The 23,671-nt window shown below is 44.6% G+C and overlaps 1 protein-coding gene across 2 annotated transcripts in view; it reads right to left on the bottom strand.

Annotated features, from left to right (window-relative positions):
• The window catches only part of ABAT (4-aminobutyrate aminotransferase), a 211,214-nt gene that overhangs the window by 50,335 nt on the left and 137,208 nt on the right, over window positions 1-23,671 (bottom strand). For both annotated transcript variants that reach the window (XM_068246831.1, XM_068246832.1), the window contains exons 4-6: window positions 21,158-21,187; window positions 18,740-18,857; window positions 8,070-8,119 (exon numbers count right to left, since the gene is read on the bottom strand). In XM_068246831.1, coding sequence (XP_068102932.1) covers window positions 8,070-8,119; window positions 18,740-18,857; window positions 21,158-21,187 — 198 coding nt within the window. The remainder of the gene's footprint in view (window positions 1-8,069; window positions 8,120-18,739; window positions 18,858-21,157; window positions 21,188-23,671) is intronic.

Raw genomic sequence — 23,671 nt, 5'->3', positions numbered from 1 at the left:
TCAGAAATATTCAATTCGACCCATCTGAGGGGAAATTGCGTGGTGTGTACCAGGTATAAAAAGCATTTTCCTCCTATTTAAAGATTTGCAGTTTTTATTTGTGCTGCAATGTAACCTACCTACTTGTGAGTGAGCTCACAAACTTAAAGGACCAATATAGCAAAAAATAATAATAAAAAAATGTAACATTTAAAATTTATGTATATGGATATGTATAAAATGTACATTTATTCCACAGTTAAATGCCCTATGAATAACTTTTTTCCTATGTCACTGTCACAGTAGGCACTAAAACTCTGACAGGTTTTGGACTAGTCACCCTCATATGGGGAGAGAGGGGGGAGGTTTCTTATTTTTAAAATAACTTACTGAATTGCAGTTTCTCAGTCCAACTGCCAAAATAGCATGCAAGCAAATAGGGTTGCCGGATGGCATCCTTATAAACAAAGATCCTTCCCATAGAGTGCTTTTGTAAAGAATAAAAAAATTACTGAAAATCCCCCATGAGAAGATGGGCAAGTCTAAAACCTGTCAGATTTTTTTCTGCCTATTACGAGATAAAAAGTAATTTATACTGCATTTTACTCTAGGAGAAATGGAATTTTTTTAAATATATATTTTACATTTTACAATTTTTTACAATAGTGGTGCTTTAAGGTCCAATTTAACAAGCATACAGTTGTGTCCAAAATGATTCAACCCCCAATGCTGTAAAAGGTTTTAGGGAAATTAGTGTACATTTGTAATTGTGTTCAGAATGAAATCTTACAACGACTTTTTAAAGAACTAAATGCAACTAAAATGACATCAATTGTTTTTGTAATACAGTATTAAATGTTTTTTTTTTTGTGATTTCTTCATTGACACAATTATTTAACCCCTCAAAGACTACCACTCTTAAGAACAGAGGTTCATTCAAGTGTTTTTGATCAGGTATTGAAAACACCTGTGGATGTTAACGAGCAGCAACCAAGCATAATAAGCACCAATTAGGCAGATTTAAAATGACTGTGATACTCAGCTCCTTCTAGACATTTACTGGTGTGTTTACAAACATGGTGAAGTCAAGAGAATGGTCCAGGAAAACAAGAGAAGAGGTGATTTCTCTTCACAGGAAGGGCAATGGCTATAAGAAGATTGCAAAGATGTTAAAGTGACTCCGAGCTCAGATTAAAAATAAAATTTGAACTTACCCGGGGCTTTCTCCATCCCAGCCCTGGTCGGGACGTCCCACGCCGGCCTCCTGGCTCTTCTCCCGGCGGCTGTCCGCATAGCGTGGACAGGCCGGTCCCCCGGGCGACACTGGCGAGTGTCGGGCCTTCTCCTTCCGTATACGTCACGAATGACGTCACACGCCGGCCGACGCGCGTCATGACGGCGGCCGGCGTGACAGCACGGCGCATGCGCGGTTTAATCGCACATGTGCCGTGCTGTCACGCCGGTCGCCGTCATGACGCGCGGCGGCCGGCGTGTGACGTCATTCGTGACGTATACGGAAGGAGAAGGCCCGACACTCGCCAGTGTCGCCCGGGGGACCGGCCTGTCCGCGCTATGCGGACAGCCGCCGGGAGAAGAGCCAGGATGCCGGCGTGGGACGTCCCGACCAGGGCTGGGATGGAGAAAGCCCCGGGTAAGTTCAAATTTTATTTTTACTCTGAGCTCGGAGTCCCTTTAAACATACCAAGAGACACCATAGGAAGCATCATTCGCAAATTCAAGGAAAAGGGCACTGTTGAAACGCTACCAGGTCGTGGCAGAGAGAAGTGCTGACTTCGACTGCTGTGCGCTACCTGAAGCGCAAAGTGGAGAAAAGTCCCCATGTGACTGCTGAGGAACTGAAAAAAGATTTGTCAGATTTGGGTACTGAAGTTTCAGCTCAGACAATAAGGCGCACACTGCGTAATGAAGGTCTCCATGCCAGAGCTCCCAGGCGCACCCCCTTGCTGTCTCCAAAGAATAAGAAGAGTCGACTGTAGTATGCCAAAAGTCATGTGGACAAACCACAAAAGTTTTGGGATAGTGTTCTGTGGACTGATTAAACAAAATTAGAACTGTTTGGGCCCATAAATCAACGCTATGTTTGGAGGAGGAAGAACAAGGCCTATGAAGAAAAGAACACCTTGCCTACTGTGAAGCATGGCAGGGGGTCAATCATGCTTTGGGGCTGTTTTGCTTTTGCAGATACAGGGAAACTTCAGCATGTGCAAGGTACCATGAATTCTCTTCAGTACCAGGAGATATTGGATGAGAATGTGATGTAGTCCGTCACAAACCTGAGGCTTGGGAAACGTTGGACCTTTCAACAGGACAATGATCCCAAGCATTAGAGATGGCTCAAACCTCCGATTTTTGGTTCGCGAACTTCGAACACGAACCTCCGCAAAAAGTTTGGTTCGCGCGAACTTCCGCGAACCGCAATAGACTGCAATGGGGAGGCGAACTTCGAAAATTAGAAACATTTATGCTGGCCACAAAATTGATGGAAAAGATGTTTCAAGGGGTCTAACATCTGAGTTTTTGCATGGGGGAGTGGTATACACGCCAAAAGTCCCGGGGAAAAATCTGGATTTGACGCACAGCACAGGGCAGAAATCACATTGCATGCTAAATTGGAGGCCTAAAGTGCTTTAAAACATCTTGCATGTGTATACATCAATCAGGTAGTGTAATTACCCAGGCTGAGGTAGCTCAATGACAGAACAGTGACTGCCCAGCTGATCGAATTCGGTCTGTCCACAATGAAGCAACAACCTTATTATCTTGGGTGTGCCCCCCCCCCCCAAGACACTCATATAGCCTTCATTGTGATACGCAAGCCACTTCACTGCGGCAAGGTAACGATCACGAAGGGGAATTGACTCATGTACATGCCTTTTGTTTTGTTGTTAGGCAGGCACGTACACGCACTAGAAAAATTATTATAGCGGCCGCTGCTAGCATCTGCCTGGAGTTCTGGACCCTGTTGGTGGTGGCGGAGAAGGCAGTCAACTGGCCTGCAGGCAGAGATGCTGTGTGGGGAGCGACTTAGTCATGGGGCAGGCAGTCACACGGCGTACTGTGTGTGGGGACTGACTTAGTCTTCGGGCGGACAGTAGCCCTCCGGGATCCATGCCTCATTCATTTTGATAAAGGTGAGGTACTGAACACTTTTGTGACCTAGGCGACTTCTCAGTGACAATGCCTCCAGCTGCGCTGAAGGTCCTTTGACAGGACGCTTGAGGCAGGGCAAGACAGAAGTTGGATGGCAAATTGTGACAGCTCTGGTCATAGGTCAAGCCTGCGCACCCAGTAGTCCAAGGGTTCACTGTTGCTCACAGTGTCTACATCCACACTTAAGGCCAGGTAGACGGCTACCTGCCGGTCCAGGCGTTGGTGGTGGGTGGATCCGGAAGGGCTAAGGCAAGACGTTGGACTAAAGAATGTCCACATGTCCAACATCACCATGAGATCGCTAGAGTGTCCTGTCCTTGCCTGCATGGACATGGGAGGAGGAGGATTACTGGCAATGGCACCTTTATTCCATTGTGCTGTGACATCAACCTTAGATGCACTGTAAAGCATAGTTGCCAGCTTGTTCTGCAAGTGCTGCATCCTTTCTGCCTTCTGGTGATTTGGAAACATCTCCGCCACTTTGTGCCTATACCGAACGGTCTAGTAGCGTGGCCACCAAGTACAGCTCATTTCCCTTGAGTTTTTTTATATGGGGGTCCCTCAACAGGCTGGACAGCATGAAAGACGCCATCTGCACAAAATTGGATGCAGACGTACTATCCATCTCCTCTTGCTGTTCCTCAGTGATGTCAGCTAAGTTCTCCTCCTCCCCCCAGCCACGAACAATACCACGGGAAAGTTGAGCAGCACAAGCCCCCTGCGACACCTGCTGCGGTTGTTCTTCTGCCGCCTCCTCCTCCAAAACAACACCTTCCTCATCATCTGACTCCTCTCCCCCACACAACACTTCCTCCTCCTCCCCCTCTGTGCTGCCGCAGGTGTTGAGGAATCATCTGTTTCTGCTGAGAATTGATCCCACAACTCTTCCTCCTGTTCCTGTTCACGCTCCTCCACAGCTTGATCCACCACTCTATGCATGGCACGTTCCAGGAAGAAAGCATATGGGATCAAGTCGCTGATGGCGCCTTCACTGCAACTCACCAGGTTTGTCACCTCCTCAAACGGCCGCATGAGCCTGCAGGCATGTCGCATGAGTGTCCAGTACTTATGCCAGAACATCCCCATCTCCCCAGAGCGTGTCCTTTGACTGTAGTTGTAGAGATACTGTTTGACGGCTTTCTCCTGTTGTAGCAGGCGGTTGAACATCAGGAGCGTTGAATTGCAGCGAGTCGGGCTATCACAAATCTAGCGTCTCACCGGCAATTTGTTTCTGAGCTGAATATCGGCAAAGCGTGCCATGGCCGTGTAAGACCGTCTGAAATGCCCACACACCTTCCTGGACTACTTCAGGACGTCCTGTAAGCCTGGGTACTTAGACACAAATCTCTGAATTATTAGATTCAGCACATGTGCCATGCAGGGTACATGTGTCAACTTTCCCAAATTCAAAGCCGAAATGAGATTGCTGCCGTTGTCACACACCACGTTGCCGATCTCCAGTTGGTGCGGGGTCAGCCACTGATCCACCTGTTTGTTAAGAGCAGCCAGGAGAGCTGCTCCAGTGTGACTCTCTGCTTTGAGGCAAGACATGTCCAAGATGGCGTGACACCGTCGTACCTGGCATGCAGCATAGGCCCTGGGGAGCTGGGGCTGTGTAGCTGGAGAGGAGATCGCAGCACCAGTAGAGTTGAACTGCCACTCTGCCAAGCAGTAGGAGGACAACAGTGAAGAGGATGTAGCAGGAGGAGAGGAGGTGGCAGCAGGCCGGCCTGCAAGCCATGAAGGTGTCACAGCTAGGTCCGCTGCACAGCCACGTACTCCCTGCTTGCCAGCGGTCACCAGGTTGACCCAATGGGCTGTGTAAGTAATGTACCTGCCCTGACCGTGCTTGGCAGACCAGGCATCTGTGGTTAGATGGACCCTTGACCCAATGCTGTGTGCCAGAGATGACACCACTTGCCTTCAACTTCATGGTACAGTTTGGGCATCGCCCTTTTTGAGAAATAATTGCGGCCTGGTATGTTCCACTGCGGTGTCCCAATGACCACAAATTTTCGGAAGGCCTCAGAGTCCACCAGCTGGTATGGTAACAGCTGGCGAGCTAACAGTTCCGCCAAGCCAGCTGTCAGACGCCGGGCAAAGGGGTGACTGGCAGACATTGGCTTCTTCTGCTCAAAGATTTCCCTCATGGACACCTGGCTGCTGCTGTGTGCAGAGGAGCAGGAACCGCTCAAGGTGAGAGGTGGAGTGGAGGAGGGTGGCTGTGATTGTGAAGGTGCAAGGGAGAAAGCGGCTGAATATGATGCACCTGAAGGAGGAAGAGGAGAAAGAGGGTGCCTTTGCTTTTGTGTGCTGCTTTTCCTCTGGTGCTCTTCCCATTGCAGTTTGTGCCTTTTCTCCATGTGCCTTCATAAGGCAGTTGTCCCTACGCGGCTGTTGGTCTTTCCACGGCGGCAGAGTGAACAGATGGCATTGCTCCGATTTAAGGCAGACACAAAAAAAATGTCCAAACCGCTGAGCCCTCCTGGGGTGATGGCAGTATGGTGGCATCAGCAGCTGACATTGAAGGGCATGTTGGCTGGCTGCCCATAGGTGGCGATGCATGGTGCCGGACACTGCCACCAGCTGTTTCTGAAGACGAGCTCCCCCTGCTTCTTTTAGCAACTTGTCTCCGCCTACTCCTCTCTGACTCCCCCTCCGAACTGTCCCCTTGGTCATCTTGTCTCTTAGGATCCCACGTGGCATCAGTATCATCATAATCATCCTCCCTAGCTTCGCTTGCCTCAGACACCTCATAAACTGCACCAACAGCAGGTAGTTCATCCTCCTCCTCACACGTTACGTCCATAGTGTCGCCTAACTCAGACATATGAGGTGGTGTAACTTGCTTTGCGCCTTCATCTTGTTGTAACAATAATGTCTGTGAATCAGTTAATTCCCCGCCAAATAACTCCTGCGAAGTGTCAAATGCAGAGGATGTGGTGTTTGTAGTAGCGCTGGTGGCTGCAGAAGATGAGGTGTCCTGTGTTAAATAGTCAACCATGTCCTGACAACCTTGGGAGTTGATGGGAGGTGTCTTCTTCTGAGCACTATCATTTGGGCCAGGGCCGCACAAAATCACGTCAGCGCGACCTCAAACAGACCTGCTGGGTGGCCTTCCTCTGGGTCTGCCTCCGGTTCTGCCTGTTGTTTTGTCCATATTGGGGGGGTGGGGGGGGGGGGGGGTGAAGTGAAAGGTATGCAATGACTTGACTAATACAATGTGCAGTCACACAGGTGCAGTGAAAGGTATGCAGTGACTGGTATTACAATACAATGTGCAGCTGTCACACAGGTGCAGTTAACAGGTATGCACGGACTGGTATATTACACAGCGTGCGGTCACACAGGTACTGTGAACAATTATGCAATGACTAGTATTACAAATTTGCAGCTGTCACACACACAGGTACTGTGAACAGGTGCAGTGACACTGCGTGCGCTCACGTAGGTAGGTAGGTAGGTGCACTGAACAGGTGGATATGCAGTGATTGGTATCACAAATGTGCAGCTGTCACACACACAGGTACCATGAACAGGTGCAGTGACTGGTATATAACACTGCTTTCGGTCACGTAGGTAGGTAGGTGCACTGAACAGGTGGGTATGCAGTGATTGGTATTACAAATGTGTAGCTGTCATACACACAGGTAGTCACTGAATGTGCCTGGCCTGGCAGTGGCACAGTAGGAATTACCAAGGGGCCAAGGTCCCGCCAGCAGCTGCGACTGACTGTCAGGGCTGTATATGCAACACAAATGTCTGAAAACATTAGCTCTCGAAAGAGCTGTTGAGGATGAGGAGTGCTTTTTAGCAATAAGATCAGCAAGAAGGAGCAACCTAACAAGCCTAACACAAGAACCTAACTAAGCTTTCCCTATGTCAGCAGCCAGGTTCTCTCCCTTCTTTAATTACTGCAGCCACACGAGTGAGTGAAATGGCTGACGCTGCCTGCGTTTTATAAGGGGGGGGGGGGCCTCCAGGAGGGAGTGTAGCCTGATTGGCTACCCTGTGTCTGCTGACTGTGATGTAAAGGGTCAAAGTTGACCCTAATGATGTAGTATAGGGGGCGGGTCGAACTCTCATATAGTTCGCGGTTCACCGCGAACCACCGAAGTTTGCGCGTATAAGTTCGCGGGCGAACCGTTCGGGCCATCTCTACCAAGCATACCTCCAAGTCCACTAGAGCATGGTTGCAGATTAAAGGCTGGAACATTTTGGAGTGGCCACCGCAGTCACCAGACTTAAATCCAATTGAGAACCTCTGGTGGAACTTAAAGAAAGCAGTTGCTAAGAATCGCAAGCCTAAGAATGTGACTGAACTAGAGGCTTTTGCCCATGAAGAATGGGCTAAGATACCCGTAGATCACTGCAAGACACTTGTGTCAAGCTATGCTTCACGTTTAAACAAACAAACAACACAGAACATTTATATCGCGCTTTTCTCCTGGCGGACTCAAACCGCCAGAGCTACAGCCACTAGGACGCGCTCTATAGACAGTAGCAGTGTTAGGGAGTCTTGCCCAAGGTCTCCTACTGAATAGGTGCGGTTATAATTGGAAAAGGATGTTGTACTTAGTATTAAGAATGAATGTCACTTGGGGGTTGAATAAAACTGATAATGATGTGAGCACAGAAAAGACATTTGTGGTTATTTCATTATAAATGTTATGTTATATGTGTCTGACTAACAAGTGCCTCTTTGATTTAATTGTAAACAAGATGACTGGAATGATCAAAATCAATGTCAAACTGGCCAAAACACTCAATTTCAGTGGGGTTAAATAATTTTGAGCACAACTGTAGGTATAGATAATTGAGATTTGCATATAAAGTAAGTGTTTCATATATAGCTTTCCCATATTGTTAAAAAAATAGTTTTGTCATGTGTGAAACAGAGGAGATAAAGTTCAACTTACTAAATTCTGCGGCTGTTGTAGAACTTTTATTAGAGCTGGATGATTATAACCTATAATACACAATATTACACAAGAGATATAAGAGATGCAAGTCATGTAACAGATACACAAGTCAGAGGACAGAAACAAGTGATGTCAGGAAACTGGAGAAGAAATACACATCCTGCAAGCAGTACAGCTAATGACCCTGATCCAATTAACTTTCACACCTTATCAATAAAATACAATTTCCGCCCCCTACAAGCAAAATGTACTTAAAATAAGAAGTTCCACAGTAACTCGTGTTTGCAATTTCTTTTCCCATCTACTTCCTTAGTACCTTTTTACTTGCTATATGCTAAAAAGGTATTCTGTAGATAAGATGAAAAAACATCTCCAGGTAGAAAACTCATGAGAAAAGTTAATTGAATTAAAGACAATAAATCGATGCAGCTACAAGCTGATAAAGACAGAAAAATGTGTTCTTAGTAAATACAGTAACCAAGCAGCTCTGGGTGACCCAAACTACTAGGAACGTATAGGGGGATAAAAGGAACCAAAAAGCCCTCCTACTAAAAAAAAACAAAGCTTGGTGTAATTTGCCTTCTTACAACAGAAGGAAATTTGCAATAATTCAGTTATAAGTGAACATTTGTGGTTACCCACAATGCACTACTACAGAATATGCAAATTATCCCTTTTCGCCCTTGTTAAAGAGACTCTGTAACATTAAAAACGTCCCCTGGGGGGTACTCACCTCGGGTAGGGGAAGCCTCAGGATCCTAATGAGGCTTCCCACGCCATCCTCTATCCCACGGAGGTCTCGCTGCAGCCCTCCGAACAGCCGGCGACAGGCCCGACTGTTCAATTCAATATTTACCTTTGCAGGCTCCAGCGGGGGCGCTGTGGCTGCTTTCGCTCCGAAGGAGGCGGAAATACCCGATCTCAGTCGGGTCCACTCTACTGCGCAGGCGCCGGAGACTTGCGCCTGCGCAGTAGAGCGGACCCGACGGCGATCGGGTATTTCCGCCTCCTTCGGAGCGAAAGCAGCCAGAGCGCCTGCGCAGGAGCCAGGAAGGTAAATATTACGTCACCGCTGTACGGAGGGCTACAGCGAGACCCCCGAGGGACGGCAGACGGCGTGGGAAGCCTCATTAGGATCCTGAGGCTTCCCCCATCCGAGGTGAGTACCCCCCAGGGGACGTTTTGTCGTTACAGATCCTCTTTAAGCCAAGCAAGCATCCATAACCGCTGGTGTATAACAAGCCTATAGCTTTAAAGAGAACCCGAGGTGGGTTTGAAGAATATTATCTGCATACAGAGGCTGTATCTGCCTATACAGCCCAGCCTCTGTTGCTATCCCAAACCCCCCTAAGGTCCCCCTGCACTCTGCAATCCCTCATAAATCACAGCCATGCTGCTGACAAACAGCTTGTCAGAGCTGGCTGTGTTTATCTCTATAGTGTCAGTCTGCTGCTCTCCCCGCCTCCTGCAGAACTCCAGTCCCTGCCTGCATCCCTTTCCTCCCTGCTGATTGGAGGGAAGAGACGGGGGCAGGGACCGGAGCTATGCAGGAGGCAGGGGAGCAGCTGAGACTGACACTACAGATGTAAACACAGCCTCACAGCACGGCTGTGATTTATGAGGGATTGCAGAGTGCAGGGGGACCTTAGTGGGGTTTGGGATAGCAACAGAGGCTGGGCTGTATAGGCAGATCCAGCCTCTGTATGCAGATAACATTCTTTAAACACACCTCGGGTTCTCTTTAAGTTTTACACAGCCATATCAAACCCACATGTAGACAGCCTGTTTTGGACGTTTGGTCCTCATCAGTACATGGCAGGGATTGATAAGGCTGTATGAGATAGGGCTTGGACCAGTGCAACAGAGTAACCAAGCAGCTCAGGGTGACCCAAACTACTAGGAACGTATAGGGGGATAAAAGGAACCAAAAAGCCCTCCTACTTAAAAAAGCAAAGCTTGGTGTAATTTGCCTTCTTAAAACAGAAGGAAATTTGCAATAATTCAGTTATAAAGTGAACATTTGTGGTTACCCACAATGCACTACTACTGAATATGCAAATTATCCCTTTTCGCCCCTGTTAGTAATTAAGTATATTTTTCTACCAGTTATATAAAAAGCACTGTGAAATAACAGTAGGTGCAGGCCAACCATTGCTGCTAAAAAACCACGACTTGAAGTGGCCTTACACCTAACGATTTTGGCAGTCAATTGACCAAGAGACAGATCTCTCTCTGATCAAATCTGATTGGAGAGAGATCCATTGGCCATCATAAACTGCAGGCTGATTCCCGATTCGATTTCAGCGTGAAATCTTTCAGAAATCGGCCTTGTGACGCAGCCACACCGCCGCCCCCCTAATGTTTTATGTTCTCCCTGTTGCCCATGCAGTTATAATTTACACATCATGCTTTTCCCCAAGTGTCTGCGCTGTACTTCTGCATTTGCGCCTCCACGTGGATGCCAGTGTTATATAGCATGTGGAGCACGAGTGTATCGTCAAGGTATAACTTCATGGGCACCGGGGGAGGGGACATAAAATATTAGACGAGACAGCGGATGTTGGTTCCGTCACGTTTGTCTTACGCGATTATCACATGCAGTTACTGCTGTGCACCTGATTGAGTATGTTGACCCAACATTTTCCAGCAAGTTCGATCGATGCATGCGACCAATTCTGTCCCGAAATGGTTGTTACGGCATGCTCTTGGCAGCACCGATTTTCATCAGATTCCATAATAATTATCGAATGTGATGGTCGATCGGCCGCCAAGTTTACAGATATATCGAATATAAATCTCCTATGCTGAATACAGATATGATCCTCATAAAAGGTGAAATAAATCTATGCATGACTACACATACACGTCTGTACATGTGAACAGGGCCGGCCATGGAATGAGGGGAAGCAGAGATGAACGGGAAGGCTCTAAGTAATCCAGAAACTTTCCTTCTCTTAGGTGAGCAGCTAACTTTTTTTTGTTTTAAAAGGTTACAGTTGTCCTTTAAATTTTTTTGGATGGAATGACTAAAGAGAGTCTTAAGTCATTTTCAATTAAAATAAAAAACATATCCCCTCAAAGATGTTTTTACACAGAGGAGATTTATCTCCTTACCACCGCTCCACCGCCTCTTATTCCCCGTTATTTTTCACATTAAAATCTTTTCCTCGGTATCCAAAATGGCCACGACCCCGGTTACAACTTCCAGGTCGTGGCTCACGTCTTCAAACGAGCACACTGCACGCTCCAGCGCGCCATCCTGCTCAAAGAACTGTGCACAGAGCAGGGTGGGCTGGTTGCGCATGCAGCATCTCTCACAGGTTCTCCCTCTCTGCAGCTTTGAGACTCAATTTGTCTATGCAAGGAGTCTCGCAGGCTCGGGAGCGCGCATGAGGGGTGGGATGATTAATGATAGAGGGCTAATAGAGGCGGGGAGTGGCAGAAATTGTCTGGAGAAGAGGCAGAGCTACTTTTGTGCACAGCTCTGCCTCTTCCTGGCACCAAAATCTGCTACCAGAGAAGTCGTAGAATCTATTTAGGGCATTTCCGAGGGTAAGAAAAATTTGTTCTGCCGCAGGGATGCGGCAAAACAATATGGAGTTTAATGGTGAAGATGCCTGCACAAGAAAAAAAAAAGGTAAACAAATCCGCTTCAGTGTCTCTTTAAATGATGACCTGATTTCAGTAAAATGAATAAATACTACAGACATGAATATCAAGAAAAAGCCATGGTCTGCTTAGCCAGATGCTTTATAAGCGATCATCTATGAAACAACTTATAACTTCCCTCTAGGCAACCTTTATAACCTGTCTTTTTTGACAAATGTACCCAAGATCCATGCTTAGTGAGAATTGCCTCCAAAAAGAGCAAAATATTTAATTTCTTCATGGGGGGAAAAAAAAAAAAGAATTTAAATGAAAACGACAATAGCGTCCAATTATCCATTCACATGATTGGTAAATACAGCTGTGCATTCATCACCCACTGAGTTCACTCTGCAGTTATTGTTTCAAGAAGGGAGGGGGTGGGAGAACAGTAAGGATGAGGTAGGTGAGGAAAGGACTTATTATTATGACTATTTTTTATATATCACCAACATCTTCCAGAGCACTGTACAATGTACAACACATAAAATAATGATAAGCATACATACTGTACATACATGAGCATTTCACCACACTGTACAATCGGCATCCAGAGACACAAGTACAAACACATACAATTGTTGTGAATTTGAAGATATCTCCAATACGGGTAGATATTCATTTGATAAAATGCACAGAAACGGTAGGAGGGTTAGCTTACGATGTCACGGGTAGTGGGGTGGAGACACTAGGGGAGTAGCAGACCGGGTAGCAGATGATGCAGTGATTCTAAAAATTCTAGCTATGAAAAGTTCCAGGCTTGGAGCATGGCGGACGGGCACTGAGGCCTTGTTTACATTGCGTTCCGCTCGCGCTTGGGTGGACGATTTGTTTTTGTGGTTAGAGGTTTCCAACGCGTTTTTCCCGAGCGTTTTGGTAATTCACTCCCTGAGGCAAGTCAGGAAGTGAACTCTTTGATCCGAAAAAGAATTATTACAATGTATTTATTCTTAAAAACACAAACGCAATCGCTGCACAAAGCGGTTTTGTGAGCGTTTTGCATTTTTTCGATACCTACCATTGAGGTAAAATCGCCTCAAAAATGGCTCAAGCACTGCTTTACAAAGTGGAACGCAAATGAGCCGCTTATATGTGAACTATCTCATACAGAATCATTGTGTAAGCGCTTTCAGGGCGATTTTTAAAAATTGCCCGTGCTTGAAAAATAACAAAAAGACTGCAGTGTGACCAAGTCCTGAAAGAGAGAGTCCAAAGGAAAGGAAACACTTGTGAGAAGTCCTGAATGCGAGAGTGAGAGGAAGTGACCAAGCTGGATGACAAGAGGATCTCGTGGGAATGAAGGGGCTTTGGATGAATTATATCTGGAGATTAATGAAGAAATGTCTGGAGGGGACAGCTTGTGATGGCTTTATATGATAGTGTTAAAGTGAACCTTAAGTCACCTATAAAAAATGAGATTTACTCACCTGGGGCTTCCCTCAGCCCCCAGCAGCCGATCGGTGCCCTCGCAGCCCCGCTCTGATGCTGCTATTGTGGCCAGGAGGCTGATATACAGATATAGGGGGCGATATACAGGCTGGGAACGCGAAGAATCACTCGCGTTCCCATGCCTGTCGGCCGGTGACAGCCAAACCGGAAGTGTTCGCCGGCGGGTCCTGGAGCGTCAGAGCGGGGCTGCGAGGGCACCGATCGGCTGCTGGGGGCTGAGGGAAACCCCAGGTGAGTAAATCTCATTTTTTATAGGTGACTTAAGGTTCACTTTAAGGCTCATACACACATCAGACCATAGTCTTTGGAAAATGAAAGATCACAGACCAATCTTACCACCCTTCATGTAGTATGAGAGCCATACTCTACACAGTCCATTCTATGGAGCTGAACTCACCAGGATGGATTTTCAGATCTGCGGATGATTGCTTGATCTGCAGATGAATGTCAGTTAAATCATGTGTGTATGATGATCTGCAGATCTCAGACTATCATTGCAATTTGCAAGAATGGATTTTTGGCAGGAACAGATCTTTTGCAGATACTGATATTTTGTGTCTGTACAGCATCTGTGTGTGCAGCATCTTGCAAAGATTTTTTTCTGATGAGGAGTGCAGCTCCATAGAAAAGACTGTGTAGAGTATGGCTCTCATACTACATGAAGGGTGGTAAGATTGGTCTGTGATCTTTCATTTTCCAAAGACTATAGTCTGATGTGTGTATGCACCTTTAGGAGTTTGAACTGGATCCTTTGGGTATTTGGCAGCCAATGGAGGGACTGGCAGAGATGGGTGGGATGAGAGGAGCAGGAGGAGAGGTGGAAGAGATGAGCAGCAGAGTTCAGTAGGGACTGGAGAAGTGCTAGCCTGTTTTTTGGTAGGCCTCAGAGTAGGGTGTTACATTAGTAGAACTGTCATACTGCAGCAGTGAATAGCACCTGGTCTAGGTACTCTCAAACGCTGCACGTAATATCAGAGAAGGTACCACAAGGTACAGAACCACCAGCCAACTTTTCCAATATGAATTGAGGGCTCAATTCTCTGTTTCTTAGTAGACGGTTGGAATGCGGGCTTTCAGGAATACTGACTTCTTCAAATGTAAAGTTATGGGGATTCCTATAAAGGGACTCCGAGCAGTGCAAAAACTATGGAAAGATGCATATCATTTTAAAGCTCTCTTTCTCCTCTTTCCAATGATATATAAACCGCCGCCCTACGCCTTTTAGTTTTCGCTATTTTGCCGCGGCCGCGACTTCGATCACGAAAATAGAGAAAACTAAAAGGCGTAGGGTGATGATTTAGGTGTCGTCAGAAAGAGGAGAAAGAGAGCTTTAAAATGATATCCATCTTTCCATAGTTACATTGTATTACATTATTATAAAGATATTCACTAAAAATGATTTAAACAATGATGCTGGCCAGCCTCCCTGCTCGCTACACAGTTTTTTTAGCAGTTGGACAGAGCAACTGCCATTCACTAAGTGCTTTTGAAAATAAATAATTCCCTGAGAATCCCCTATGAAGAGATGGACTAGTCGAAAACCTGTCGCTTCTGTCAGATTTCTACAACCTACTGTAAGTGACAGCAACACAGGAGAAAAACGTACTTCTTATTTGTTTATGTTTGCACATATTTTAAATTGTAAAATTTTTCGTCACCATTTAAATGATGCCTAACTTCTCCAAAAAGTACCGTACTCATTAATATGCAGCCAACAGAGAATCATTAGCTTTTCGAAAACAAACCAAGTAAATAGCATGAAGAAGGCCAAGAACACAGGCACAATATTATAGTACAGTAACATGCTTCTTAATTCTACACAGGAGGGTTTTCAACTGCATGATCTGGGCTTGTACAAATCCAGAAGTGACAGTCTTATAACAAACGGTGCGCTCAGAATACCACGATTGAGGTCACTGGGCAGGGAACCGCAATTACTCATCTATGGCAGTCTCTCTGTCCTACAATGGATGTAATTATAGCTTCTATCACGAACAGTATAGAGATGAACAAAAGCATGCAACCAAATCCAGCAGGAGAAAAAAAATGTATATATACACAACATTGTGCATGCTATGAAATGTATACTGATGTAGCTGAACTGAGGCGCTTTCACTTGCTCCTTGTTTGGCTGCATGCAGAGCAAGCATCAATACTGTATGCAGGGTTCATTACACCATATGATGAGAGTGGCATTGCTAGTACAGCAAATGCTTAGTGAATATCAAATGAGGAGCCACAATCCATATCATACGGACTACTGTGTAGTTCACACTGCAAATCCAAATAATGGAATGGACAAAAGTAGAATGTGGTTTCGTTAAAGAAGCAGCTTGTGCTTGTGGACTAAGAAGGAAAGCATTATTTGTTACTAAAGAAAACTGAGTTTTGGATCCCAGTATAACTGCTACACACATCTGGACTGTAAGATCAGAATTTATTCATGATAACTTGATGGTTATTTCTGGGAACTTGATTTAGGCTACTTGCACACCAAGACGTTGCGTTAGGTGCTACGTTAAGGTCGCATAACGTGCACCTAACGCAAGGCCTGGTGCTCTTCGATGTGGACGTCAGAGTGAGCCGCGTTGTGCAGCTCACTCTGGCGTCCGTGATGCCGTGATGCGCACTCTTGGACGCATGCGGCATCACGTGGTCCCGCCGGCCAATCGCCGCACAGAGCGGCCGCACCAGGAAGTAAACACTGCACGTCACAACGTGCAGTGAATATTAATTAGCCATGTGCCTGGCCGCTCTCCGCTCCTCCCCATCATGACTGAGCATGTGCAAACAGTCTAACGCGGCTTAAGCCGCTGTAACGCCGTAGCATGCTGCACTTTCGTCAGAACGTGCAGCGTTACATGTAACGCAACGTGGGTTGTGTGAACAGCCCACTTGTGTTACATTGCTGTGCGTTGGGGGAGCGTTACAGGCTGCACTATCGTGCGCCTGTAACGTCTTAGTGTGTAAGCAGCCTTAAATTGAAAGTAAAAACTTTTCTTCACAACTAGCATTTTCAAAATGGATAGTCCTCTTCATGCATACTTTTTCCACTTTCTTGCAATTATGCATGGAGAAGAGTAAGAATCTTATTACTCAGACACAGAACATTTATATTGCGCATCTTCTGGTGGACTCTAAGCGCCAGAGCTGCAGCCACTAGGATACGCTTTATAAGCAGGAGCAGTGTTAAGGAGTCTTGCCCATGGTCTCCTTCTGAATAGAGGTGCTAGCTTACTGAACAGGAAGCGCTGAGATTTGAACCCTGGTCTCCCGTGTCAGAGGCAGAGCCCTTAACCATTACACTAGCCAGTCACGTCTACGTATTTACATATCTGTGTTCCCTTTGTATTATTTCCACTCTGTTGCATCTGCAGCAAAGGCCCGTACACACGTGCAAAGTTTTCACTCAATTATCGTCCAAACTTGGTCTGTCTGTCGATAGTTGGGCGTGTGAATGCGCGACAAACCACTAGATGAGCGACTGATAACAGGCGGTTTGTCCGATCTAACAGGCCATTCAACTCACACGACTGCTGATATTGTGCAGTTGACCACGTTTACAAGTTGTTTAAACAACTTGTATTTGCCTTGAATGCGACCATATCATGCAGTTCTTCATTCACTTGCGTGCGCAGTACACAAATCAGTTGGTCTTTCATTTGGTTGGTGTGTGGAAAATACAAGCCGTGTAATCGCTTGGTCATGCAGTAGGTCATGTCGTCGGGTTGATCATGCAGAAAAATTGCACAAGTGTACAAGCCTTGAAGTAAACACGAGGGTGAGAGTGATAAGGAGGCTGACATTTTTGTTTCCTTTTAAACAATACCAGTTGCCTGGCAGCCCTGTACTATTTGGCTGCAGTAGTGTCTGAAGTAGCCCAGAAAAAAGCATGCAGCTAATCTTGTCAGTTCTGACAATATTGTCAGAAACACGTGATATGCATATGCTTGTTCAGGGTCTATGGCTGAAAGTATTAGAGGAAGATGATCAGAAAGGCTGCCAAGCAACTGGTATTGCTTAAAAGGAAATAAATATGGCAGCCTTCATATAACCCTAACCTCGGATTCACTTTAAGTTAAAGAATCTTTCCAGCAGGGACACACAACCACAAAATAAATGTTACAGCGATAACCATCACACTATTAACCACAGTAGCCTGATTGCTGTCAGTGTTCACACTGGAAATATCACCTCACTTTCTGTAAAACTACTAAAAAAAGGACTGGGTGGAAAGCCCATTTAAAGTGACAATAAAGTGAAAAAACGTATGATGTAATTATTTGTATGTGTAGAATTGATAATTAACAGATCATTAGTAGCAAAGAAAATAGTCTCATATTTTAATTTTTAGATATATAGTTTTTTTTTTTTTTTTTACATTGCATCATTCTCTAACATTTGCAATTACAGGCCACACTCTGTATTTTAAACTATAATGCTGGGTACAAACGATGCAATTTTCCACTCAATCGATGTGAAGCGATCGATTATTTCCGACATGTCCGATCGGCTCTCGATTGATAAAGTGATTGATTTTGCACACTTATCATTAGGAAAATCGATCGCTTTATCGATCTGGTGCACTTGGACATGTACACACGATGCAACTGCCCGTTCGATCGGGCGGGAAATTGTATTGTGTGTACCCAGAATAACACAAGGAGAACTAATGACCTTTTCAACTTCCCAGGAGTACAAATGTTATCTAAATATGTCTCTGACTGCTTCTTTGATGTATAAATGCTGCAGAAAGCAATGACCAAAATAGGTTGTGAAGCTCAGATAAGCTCTTTTGTATAGATAACTGAAGCTTCTTAACTCTTCCTGAACTGGAAACAATATGTGTGCTGCTAATGTTCTCTTTCGTAGCTGTACTACACATACAAATTATTATATCATAAGTTTATTTTCACTTCAGATTCCCTTTAAAGGGAACCTGAAGCGAAAGGGATATGGAGGCTGCCATATTTATTTCCTTTTAAGCAATACCAGTTACCTGGCTATCCTTCTGTTCTACCTTTAATACATTTAGCCATAGACCCTGAACAAGCATGCAGCAGATCTTTATTGTCAGATCTGACAAGATTAGCTGCATGCTTGTTTCTGGTGTTATTCAGACACTACTGCAGCCAAATAGACTAGCAGGACTGCCAAGCAACTGGTATTGTTTTAAAGGAAATCATCATGGCAGCCTCCATATACTTATCGCCTCAGGTTACCTTTAAGAGAAAAGAAACCGCTTAAAAATTATTTAAAAAGTAAGTTTTGGTACTTAGATGCAACTATACTGTATTTTAGCCTCTGTATCTAAATTGTGCTTTATCTACGCTCTGATTGGCAGCATTGTAATAACATTATCGAGACTGTACAGGATCTGGATGGACATTGGTGTTACTGAGAAGGGTAAATGCAGACTTTTTTTTCAGTTGAATGAGCAAACTTTACAAATCAAAAGGAAGTGTTCACTGTTTAAACAAAACTGTGCAGAAACACATAAAAAAAAAAATCTCCAGAAAAGCAAAACAAAATAATGAAAGGCATTTTATAGCAACATTTGCACGAAAACGTACCTATGGGAATGGATGATATTTGGGAATACAAATCCAGCATGCGATTACCGTCCACATCAACAAGATAATTTCCTCGGCTGTCCTCATAGTTGCAGAAGAAGGTCACGGCGTCCGAATTCTGAGGATCAGAAGAAATGGCAGAGCTTTAACAGTTTCATTGCACTGTCAACATTAACATGAACTTTCTAACTAAAATTTTAAAGTGTAATAAAGGTGGCCATACCCTGGTCGATTTGCCATCTGATTCGGCCAACAGATAGATCCCTCTCTGATCAAATCTGATCAGAGAGGGATCGTATGGCTGCCTTTACTGCAAACAGATTGTGAATCGATTTCAGCATGAAACCGATCACAATCTGTGGTGGTGCTGCCGCTGCACCCCATTCCCCCCCCCCCCCCACATACATTACCTTCTCCGGCTGGCGCGAGTCCCCGCTGTCTTCTTCTCCGCTGGGTTCTGGACCGGCTGGCTTCACTTCTTTCTTTCTTTCTGTCCGGGGAAGTTTGAACAGTAGAGGGCGCTTTACTGTTTAAACTTCCTGCCGGGACAGGAAGTAGCCAGCCGGAGCCCAGCAGAGAAGTGACAGCGGGGACTCGCGCCGGCCGGAGCAAGTAATGTATTGCCGCTGTATTGCTTCGGTCATCGGGCATTCGAACGCCGCTATCGACGCACTCCCGACCCGCCGGCGATCAAGCAAAATCTTCCGCACGGACGGCTCGACGGGAATCGACGGGAATGATTGATTTCCGACGAAAATCAATTGTTTGCGCAACGATTTCACAGCAGATTCGATCACTGATCGAATCTGCTGTATATTGGCAGGAAAATCGTTAGGTGTATGGGCCCCTTAAGGGAGATGGGATTATCCTAAAGTTTCTCCTCACCCTGACTACTGACCATACCACATGATTAGCCATTTTCAAGACTTTTCTAATCTGTTAGACTAGTGCCAGGGTGCTTTAGGGCTCATTCACACTTATGTGTGGTGCTGTCAGTAATGACGCATTGCAAATAGTGTCCTCAATGCAGTCCATAGACTTTCATGTTACCATTCACACTACAGTGTGCGTTCGTGCGCATTGCGTTGTAACACGGGCAGGAACATCCTAGCGCACGACGCACGCATTTTACCGTCGTGGTCAATCAAACTGAAGCTGCTGTATGCAATATAGCACGCTGTGACATGTGCTTCTGTGCATCACAACACATGCACAATATTGTGCATGTGTTCTTCAGTGTAAATGAGCCCTCTAGGTGAAAAAAAGCATTCAAATGATGTTTCATTTGCAAGCAAAGACTTTATAGAGAGCCATATTTCTCATGCTTATCATGTTGCCAAAGCCTTGTTTTGAGACTCATCTTTTACTTCAAAGGGCCTTGTACTAGTTTGAATTAATTTAAAGGTATCCTGTACTATTCAGTCTTACTACCCATCTCTGTTATTGTAATCTACTAAAGGATCACTTTGAATTAGTCATAAGTATACTTTAAGATGACAAATACATATAAAGATTAAAGCAGGTCATTCATTGGTCGATTTGACCGCCGATATACAGCAGATTCAATCATTGTGATTGAATCTACTGTGAAATCTGTAATGGAAACATTGCCCAATCGATCAATTTCCATCCAAAATCAATTGAGGAAGACAGAAAATGTTGCTCAATCACCTGTGCATCACTAGTGGAGTTCAAAGTGTGCCCATGTGGCCTTTTAATGTTACAGAGCCAAACCAATCCAACATGCATACAGCTGTTTCTGAGCCATTTCTCCTCATCAGTGCAAGACAAATTCATAAATTCATATTTAGCATAGTAAGGGCTTGTTCACACTAAGGGCACTTTTGACTTTTTTTAAGAGCCGGCGATTTTTCAACATTGCCCTAAAAGCGCTTGTGCAATGATTCCCTATGAGAGTGTTCACATATCACCTGCTTGATTCCGATTCGCCAAAGCGCTGGCTGAACCATTTCTGGGGCGATTTGCCTCAATGGAAGGTATAAGGTAATTCCAAAGGCTTGAAAAAGCGCTTTGTACAGCGATTTCCGCAGCGCTTTTGAGAATAAGTACACTGTATTTATTGTTTTCGGGGTCAAAGAGTTCACTTCCTGACTTGCTTCAGGAAGTGAAAAAACAAATCGCTCTGCAAAAGCGCTTAGAAAAGCGCTTTTCAAAAGATTGCAACGCGCAGGTAGGCGCTAAAAATAATTGCGCACAAAATCGCAAAACGCTGGCATCAGCGATTGTGATTTTAGATGCGAACAAGGCCTAAGAGGGACTTTTGGTCCATTTGAGCCCCTTATATTATCCTAGTGTTTTGGGGTCAGGTGTAATTATTTTAGAATAGCAAAATAATGTAAAATACCGGCCACACACATGTACACTCATTTATAATATACTGCAAGTAGTGTGTCTTACCTGTATGTTGCTTAGCTGTTTAATTAATTCCTAAAAGAAACAACAAGCCAAATCATCATATACATTTAAAGTTGTACTATTAAATTACATAATAAACAGCATAATTAAGAATTTACAAAGTAGAATATACAATTTGTAAAAGCTAAGCTAAGGCTAAAATTATAGCAAGCGTGCAAAAAAGAATTCAGAATCCCTCAGATGGATCATAGATGACTCCCTTTCTACAATATACAATGAGGTATACCCAGGGCAGTTTCTAGGCTAAATTTCACCCAGGGCGAGTGTGTAAAAGTGGCACCCCTCCCCCCCCCCCCACCCCTGTGGACTCCAAACCTTTACTCTTTAGGGACAGTCACACAGCCACAGGTCACAAGTAGATCTTCCTACTTGCTAGTGACCAGCTGCTCACCCAGGAGGAAACAGGGACCAGGAAAACACACAGGCAAAAAGAGCCCGGAAAGCCGACTCCTCCATGGGCGCTGCACACTGACAGCCTGCAGTACCACTACAGGACATCAGGTGTCATCACACGGTGGTGACGTGATGATGACTTGACGTCAGACGCAGGCAGCCCAGGAAGAGTCAAGGAAGGTGATCGCACTGGTAATCTCTCTTCTTCTATTTGGCTGCACCGCACATCAACAGCTCCCTATCGGTTATGTCCCTCTGCCTGCACCCCCCTTCTTCTACTTTCCGGTCTGTGCCCAGGGCTGTCGCCCTGCCCAAGAAACAGCCCTGGGTGTACGTAATCACTTTCTCCATCGTGCATCAAACTAACTGGCTTCCACCTTGTGATCAACTGTAATAACTTTAAATAGCCCACAATAAAAACATCTTTCCATGGAGCTTACTAGTGCTTGGTGGTAAAACTAAAACCAAACTATTAACTTTTGGTGGGTGGCAAGGCACTTTAAAGAAGGATTGATCCTTTATCCATGATTTTTTGGGGGGCTATTTTTATCTCTCACTCAGCTTTTATAAGTGAATGCTATTCAATAAAAATATGTATGTGGCTGTTAGTATTCCAAGCTGCAAAGCATAATACAAATTGCTGAAGTCAAAGTACAAATTAAATGACCCAACGTTGTTATGCTAGACACTAATTGATTTCCATCATTTTGTCTCTGTGTTAATGCATAACCATAAGTGTTTATCTAATCACTTCACCTAGCCTTACCTTCTCCCTTGTAAGACTTCCCCTGACCTAGCTTAACCCCCTAAATGATGTTAGCCCTTACTTACCCCCTTAAAAACCAAAACCAAACCATATCTGATCCCTTAAATGATACCTAACTATAGCCTTGTATTCCAGCTTTATAAAGCCAGCTTGTCCTTACCCTCCCACTGTACTAAGCCTTATTATCAATACCTAACTTTTTGATACTTGCCTGTAGTCTAATCACTAGGAATGGTCAATGAGATGCAAATAATTCAAAGTCGATGCAGGATTATACAAATGTTGTATGCAAATATATGTAGCTTGAAAATGGACCAATCAAATCCTGCCAAAATAGAATTTGATTGGTCCATTTTCAAGCAGCCTATATTTTCATACATTTGCTTAACCGGTAACAACTCAGAATAACTTGCATCTCTTCTTTAGTTAACAGTAATGTCAGTTAGTTGTAGAAAACAGTTATTTACTTCAGTTATGTCAGATAGGGAGGTGGTTTCAGATGGTGGAAAGATTATTTTAATTTCTTTTTACATTAACTGTAAAAAAGTGTAAAGACAAGAAAGAAGAAATAGATGGTTCACTGGTTTATCGGAACCATTGTTTAGCACAGCTAGAAGGGTGGTGTCCATCAGACTACCTGTTCTGACCATAGTTATTTGGGTTGAAAAAAGACATACGTCCATCGAGTTTAACCAGAGAATTAAGTACAACACCAGCCTGCTCCCTCACATATCCCTGTTGATCCAGAGGAAGGCAAAAAACTCTTACAAGGCATGGACCAATTAGCCCCAAAAGGGAAAAAAAATACCATCTCGACTCCAGAGAGCAATCAGATAAAATCCCTGGATCAACACCACTAGGCATTACCTAGTAATTATAGCCATGGATATCTTTCAACCGCAAGGAAAACATCTAATCCCGCCTTAAAACGCAGATATGCCATAACTACTTCCTGTGGCAATACATTCCACATTTTAATCACTGTTACTGTAAAGAACCCTTTCCTAAATAAATAGCTAAAATATTTTTGTTCCATGCACAGATCATGTCCCCTAGTCCTTTGTAAAAGCCTAGGGACAAAAAGCTCATCCGCCAAGCTTTTATATTGCCCTCTGATATATTTATACATGTTAATTAGATCTCCTCTAAGTCTTTTCTCCAGCCTAAAAAAGCCCAGTTTATCTAACCTTTCCTTGTAAGTGAGACCTTCCATTCCGTTAGTTTTATTGCTCTTCTCTGCACCTGTTCTAAAACTGCAATCTCTTTCCAGTAATGTGGTGCCCAGAACTGGATTCCATATTCCAGATATGGCCTTACTAGAGAGTTAAACAGAGGCA

The sequence above is a fragment of the Hyperolius riggenbachi genome, chromosome 7 (assembly GCF_040937935.1).
Source record: "Hyperolius riggenbachi isolate aHypRig1 chromosome 7, aHypRig1.pri, whole genome shotgun sequence".
Classification (NCBI taxonomy): Eukaryota; Metazoa; Chordata; class Amphibia; order Anura; family Hyperoliidae; genus Hyperolius; species Hyperolius riggenbachi.
This window is presented reverse-complemented; position numbering and strand designations above follow the sequence as displayed.